At 52.1% G+C, this 6,561-nt stretch overlaps 1 protein-coding gene across 11 annotated transcripts in view; it reads left to right on the top strand.

Annotated features, from left to right (window-relative positions):
- The window catches only part of ODF2 (outer dense fiber of sperm tails 2), a 62,097-nt gene that overhangs the window by 20,101 nt on the left and 35,435 nt on the right, over positions 1-6,561 (top strand). For 10 of the 11 annotated variants that reach the window (XM_011987760.1, XM_011987789.1, XM_011987770.1 and 7 more), the window contains 4 exons: positions 1,033-1,203; positions 3,264-3,424; positions 4,843-4,972; positions 5,540-5,671. In XM_011987760.1, coding sequence (XP_011843150.1) covers positions 1,033-1,203; positions 3,264-3,424; positions 4,843-4,972; positions 5,540-5,671 — 594 coding nt within the window. The remainder of the gene's footprint in view (positions 1-1,032; positions 1,204-3,263; positions 3,425-4,842; positions 4,973-5,539; positions 5,672-6,561) is intronic. The other variant, XM_011987826.1, reaches the window with a different exon arrangement.

The following is a 6,561-nucleotide window of genomic DNA, read 5'->3' as shown; positions in this document are numbered from 1 at the left end:
CTGCCTCAGCCTCCCAAGTAGCTGGGACTACAGGCGCCCGCCACCTCGCCCGGCTAAGTTTTTGTATTTTTTAGTAGAGACGGGGTTTCACCGTGTCAGCCAGGATGATCTCGATCTCCTGACCTCGTGATCCGCCTGTCTCGGCCTCCCAAAGTGCTGGGATTACAGGCTTGAGCCATTGCGCCTGGCCTTGTTATATCATTTCTTTATTAGTCTTGTCATTGTTAGAGACAGGGTTTCTCTCTGTCACCCAGGCTGGCATGCAGTGGTGCTATCATAGCTCACTGCAGTCTTGAACTCCTGGACTCAAGGAATCCCCTGCCTCAGCCTCCTGAGTAGTTGGGACCACAGGCATGCACCACTACACCCACCTGATTTTTTTTTTTTGAGATGGGAGTTTCGTTCTTGTTGCCCAGGTTGGAGTGCAATGGCGCGATCTCGGCTCACTGCAACCTCCACCTCCCGGTTTCAAGCAATTCTCCAGCCTCAGCCTCCTGAGGAGCTGAGATTACAGGCATGCACCACCATGTCCGGCTAATTTTGTATTTTAGTAGAGACGGGGTTTCACCATGTTGGTCAGGCTGGTCTCGAACTCCTGACCTCTGGTCATCCACCCGCCTTGGCCTCCCAAAGCACTGGGATTGCAGGTGTTAGCCACTGTGCCCAGCGCCAGCTAATGTTTTTTACTTTTGTAGAGACAAGTTCTCGCTATGTTGCTGAGGCTGGTTTTGGCTTCCCGCCTTGGCCTCCCAAAATACTGACTTTACAGGATATCCAGCCTATGTTCTTTATTTTAAACATAACATTGTAACCCAAACTTTTAATTTTGATGTTGGGAATTCTCCAACACCATCATTTAAACATGGATAGGTGATGTTCCATCACGAGGGTTCAGAGTATGGTTCTTCCTGGGGCCCCCAAGTTAGCTGTTACAGCTTTTCCCGTCTAATCAGTAAATAAGCCTCCAGTGGTGGAACTCATGGTCAAGGTTCTGCCCTCTGAGTTCATTTGTTTCTCCCTCTTCTACATCAGAATCCACCTCATTGCCTGGAGATCACGCCACCATCTTCAGAAAAGCTGGTCTCAGTGATGCGGTTAAGTGACCTCTCTACAGAAGATGATGACTCAAGTCACTGTAAAATGAACCGTTGTGATAAGAAGATTGATAGTCTAATGAATGCGGTTGGTTGTCTGAAGTCTGAGGTGAGGGAGGTAGGGGGCTGGGACAGCTAGTACCCTGAGGATGTGCAGGAGCACCCAGATGGATTTCCTGCCTGGTCCCTCAGCCTGCCTCTGCAGGCCTTCTGACCTCCTTCCTCTGCAGGGTTGTCCTGGGCTTCAGGTGCCTGCCCGGGGAGGTAGCTGGGGCAGCATGGGATCCCATCCCACCAACAAGGGCCCTCTCTATTGAGCATGTAGCTGTCCTGGTGCTCTACATGGGTGGTCTGATCTGACTTTTTAAAACAGCATGTGAAGCCAGTGGTGGTATTGTCTTCATTATAGAGATGAAACACCTGGGAAACTAGGGCCTATGCCTTCCACTTTATATAAAGTTTAACAAAAACAGGCTGGGTGTGGTGGCTCACGCCTGTAATCCCAGCACTTTGGGTGGCTGAGGCAGGTGGATCACCTGAGGTCAGGAATTCAAGACCAGCCTGACCAACATGGTGAAACCCCATCTCTACTAAAAATACAAACAAAACTTAGCGGGCATGGCGGCTTGTGCCTGTAATCTCAGCTACTCAGGAGGCTGAGGTGGTAGAATCGCTTGAACCCAGAAGCCAGAGTTGCAGTGAGCCAAGACGCACAATTGCACTTAGCCTGGGCAAGAGAGACTCTGTCTCAAAAAAAAAAAAAAAAAAAATTAACAAAAACAAAGCCCCAAAGAAGCCAAGGAAGTGTGTCCTTAGTTGCTGTGCTGTCTCTTGGGGTGGGATGTGGCAATGAAATTGGAAATAGAACCTGGAAGTCCAAGGTCCCCAACTAGGAAGTTGGCAGAGTTGTCATTAAAATCCAGGCCTTGGGCTTGGATTGCTATCTCAACATATGTCTTCACTGCTAACACAACCTGTGTCTTTCATCCTCCACCCAGTACTTGAGGTCCAGAAAACCTCCTGGAGAACCTAGGGCAGGCTGCCTGGCAATAGGCCCTTCTTGGCCGGGTGCGGTGGCTCACGCCTATAATCCCAGCACTTTGGAAGACTGAGGAGGGCAGATCACTTGAGGTTAGGAGTTCAAGACCAGCCTGGCCAACATGGTGAAACCCGTCTCTACTAAAAATACAGAAATTTGCCGGGCATGTTGGCACACGCCAGTAATCCTAGCTACTTGGGAGGCTGAGGCACGAGAATCTGTTGAACCTGGGAGGCGGAGGTTGCAGTGAGCTGAGATCGTGCCACTGCACTCCAGCCTGGATGACAGAGCGAGACCCTATCTCAAGAGAAAAAACAAAAAAGCCCGTCTTTCCCTATAACTCAAAGTGCAGGAGCCTTGTTGTGATGTCTCTCCTCCTATGGTGTGCCAGCCAAACCACGGTTTGCAACCTGGCTTCGTTCCCAACCCACAAGTCACTGGGGCTCTCTCTACTGAGCTTTCTCATCTACAAAAAGAGAATCAGCATTGCAGCCACTTTGAGGCATTTCCATTGAGGGCATTTGGAAGCTATGGAAAGGATTTATTTTAGTTAATTTATTTAGCCAGGCGCGGTGGCTCACGCCTGTAATCCCAGCCCTTTGGGAGGCCAAGGCAGGTGAATCCCAGGAGAGTCAGTCTTCATGTCAGTTAACTGAGATTGCACCCATAAGGCCCTGGCACGCAGCCTGTGTCGTTCTCAATTGGAGGGCCCCTTATTTAATTAATTAATTAATTTATTTATTTATTTAATTTATTTTTGAGATGGAGTCTCGCTCTTGTCGCCCAGGCTGGAGTGCAGTGGGCACGATCTCGGCTCACTGCAACCTCTGGCTCCCAGGTTCAGGTGATTCCATCCTGCCTCAGCTTCCAGAGTAGCTGGGATCATAGGCACGCGCCACCACATCTGGCTAATTTTTAGTAGAGACAGGGTTTCACCATGTTGGTTGGGCTGGCCTTGAACTCCTGACCTCAAGTGATCCACCCACCTTGGCCTCCCAAAGTGCTGGGATTACAGGCGTGAGCTACCATGCCCAGCCGGGGCCTTATTTTCATCCAGTGCATTGAGCTTAGCAATGTGGCATAGAGGAAAGACTCCCCTCAGTGGCTCCTGCCTGGGTCCCCCTGCACAGGTCAAAATGCAGAAGGGTGAGCGCCAGATGGCCAAAAGGTTCCTGGAGGAGCGGAAGGAAGAACTGGAGGAGGTGGCCCACGAACTGGCCGAGACTGAACATGAGAACACGGTGCTGAGGCACAACATCGAGCGCATGAAGGAGGAGAAGGACTACACCATGTAAGGCGGCGCCTGCCCTGCCCCCGCTGATCTATTCCTCCCTGCTAGGCTGCCCTGAGCGCTGGGCAATAATGGAAAGCAACGGAGGGGGTGGGCATAGGCACTGTGCCTGTGCCCTGGAGCCTGTTCAACAGTCACACAGTTAATTACAGTTAATTACCTGATTGTGCTTATGATTTGTACTATGAGGGAAAGGGAGGACCCTGTGGATTGCGGTGTGGGGCTGGGTAGCAGGGAACTTTCTGGAACAAGTGATATTTAAGGGGTGTCCTGCAGGATGGTTAAGTGTTCGGCAGGTGGGTGCTGGGGAAGAAAGCACGCTACTCAGTGGGAACTTCTTAGGCGAAGGCCCCAAGGTGGGAAGGTATTTGTGCTGAGAAATGGAAAGCAGGCCAGAGTGGGTGGGCAGAGGATAAGGGGGCCACACAGGTTGGTAGGGGGTCAGCTCTCAGCAGCCACTTGGAGGCATTTCCATTGAGGGCATTTGGAAGCCATGGAAAGGATTTATTTTAGTTAGCTAATTTATTTAGCCAGGCGCGGTGGCTCACGCCTGTAATCCCAGCCCTTTGGGAGGCCAAGGCAGGTGAATCACGAGGTCAGGAGTTCAAGACCAGCCTGGCCAACATGGCGAAACCTCATCTCTACTAAAATTACAAAAAATTAGCTGGGCTTGGTGGCGGGTGCCTATAATCCTAGCTACTCAGGAGGCTGAGGCAGGAGAATTGCTTGATCCTGGGAGGTGTCTCAAAATTTTTGAGATGGAGTCTCACTCTGTCATCCGGGCTAGAGTGCAGTGGCGTGATCTTGGCTCACTGCAGTCTCTACCTCCTTGACTAAAGCAATCCTCCTGCCTCAGCCTCCCAAGTAGCTGGAATTACAGGTGCCCACTACCATGCCTGGCTAACTTTTGTATTTTTAGTAGAGATGGGGTTTCACCTGTTGGCCAGGCTGCTGTCTATAACACCTGATCTCAAGTGAACTACCCGCCTCGGCTTCCCAAAGTGCTGGGATTACAGGCGTTAGCCACTGTACCCAGCCTACAGCCACGGAAAGGTTTTAAAAGCAGGGAGGTGGCCTGACTAGCTTTGGCTCCAGTATAGAGAAGAGGTAGAAGGGCTCAAAAGCATATCTGAAGATGGTGGGTAGGAGGCGTGACACTGGTGGCTGTTTGAGAGAAAGAAGGCCGCATGTAGTTAATGTCTCCTGGTGTGGAGGCCCTGGTCTGGTGCCTAGGCAGATGTAACTTCTGGCCCTGCTCCTTTCTGAAGGCCACCTAGGCCAGAAGGGCTGTCCCTGCCCCCTCCCCCACTTTTCCCTGACCAGAGGTGAGCCCCCTAGGGCATTGTGAGGCAAGCCTTGGAGCTCTGGGCATGCGGGGGCCCGGGAGGGCTCACAGAGCCCTGTCTTTCTGGCCCCAGACTTCAGAAGAAACACCTACAACAGGAGAAGGAGTGCCTCATGTCCAAGCTGGTGGAGGCTGAAATGGACGGGGCTGCGGCTGCCAAGCAGGTCATGGCCTTGAAGGATACCATCGGGAAGCTGAAAACGGTAGGTGGCAGGTGGGAGGACCCCAGCCATGGAACTGGCCCAGGGAGGGGGCAGCTGCAGGCTGGGCAGGGTCTTTACGCATCATCAGGCAGACTTTATGACATCTTCAGGCTGGGGGAGGGCATGCTTAACTAGGCCTCCACCCACCACTCTCACTTCCTAGTCCTTGACCCTTGAAGATGACCTCTGGTCACCAGGGCCTCTAAGGAGACCTCATCATGGGTCACCTGGGATCACAGTGAGTCAAGGCATGTGGTTGATTCCTGCAAGTATCAGCCACCAGCTCTTGTCATCCTGCTTTGCTTCCTCCAGGAAGTCTGCCCTGACTGTGCTCACCTGCACTGAGCCCTCCCACCCCTTTCTCCACCTTTGCTCGGAGCAGGCTTAGCTCCTGCTTGTCCCTTTAGGTCCACCGCCTCCAGGAAGCCTGCCCTTGATCACCTTGGCACCGTACACAGCCTGTTTCTCCTTGTCTGGGCTTTCTGGCACCAGCCCTCTTGAGTGCCCATGGGGCCTGCTTCTTCCCTTCTTCCCCTGCATCTGTAAGACTGCCTGCTTGTCTTCCAGGAGAAACAAATGACCTGCACGGACATCAACACCCTGACAAGGCAGAAGGAACTTCTCCTGCAGAAGCTGAGCACATTTGAGGAGACCAACCGCACCCTCCGAGACCTCCTGAGGGAACAGCACTGCAAAGAGGTGAGCTTGGGGTCCAGCTCTGTCCCTCCAGCCCCGCATGCCCATCCTCTGAGCCTTTCTCTTTGTCTGTAAAAAGAAAGTAAGATTGGTGCCCAACCTGAGAGGGCCTTAGAGAGATGTAATGAAATCATTCACATGAAGTGCTCAGCCCCTAGTAGACAAGTACCGTCTTAGATGGTGTTGAATCCGAGCCAGGAAGCACTGGAATGACCTTGAAAGTCAGGAGAGGGGCAGTGGGGAGTCAGGGAGGGGTTCAGCCCAGGGCAAAGGAAAGAGAGTTCCAGACTTGAGCTTTTTATTCGGTAGGAGAATGATTAATGGCTGGCAGACACACATCGTGTGGTCTCATTTTGTTTTCTTAAAATATGTTCTCTGAGGCTGGGCATGGTGGATTACTTGAGGTCAGGAGTTTGAGAACAGCCTGGCCAACATGGTGAAACTCCGTCTCTACTAAAAAAATACAAAAATTAGCCAGGTATGGTGGCATGTGCCTGTAATCCCAGCTACTTCGTAGGTTGAGGCAGGAGAATTGCTTGAACCCGGGAGACGGAGGTTGCAGTGAGCTGAGATCGTGCCACTGCACTCCAGCCTGGGTGACAGAACGAGATTCCATCACGGAAAAAAAAAAAAAAATTAGCCAGCCAGGTGTGGTGGTGGGCGCCACTAATCTCAGCTACTCGGGAGGCTGAAGCAGGAGAATTGCTTGAACCCAGGAGGCGGAGGTTGCAGTGAGCTGAGATTGTGCCACTGCACTCCAGCCTGGGTGACAGAGCGAGACTCCATCTCAAAAAAGAACGTTGTCTGGCCTGGGTGCAGTGGCTCATGCCTGTAATCCCAGCACTTTGGGAGACCAAGGCGGGCGGATCACCTGAGGTCAGGAGTTCTAGACC

Source organism: Mandrillus leucophaeus, unplaced genomic scaffold, assembly GCF_000951045.1.
Source record: "Mandrillus leucophaeus isolate KB7577 unplaced genomic scaffold, Mleu.le_1.0 Scaffold109, whole genome shotgun sequence".
Classification (NCBI taxonomy): domain Eukaryota; kingdom Metazoa; phylum Chordata; class Mammalia; order Primates; family Cercopithecidae; genus Mandrillus; species Mandrillus leucophaeus.
The sequence above is the reverse complement of the archived record's forward strand: the minus strand, read 5'-3'. Positions and strand labels throughout refer to the sequence as shown.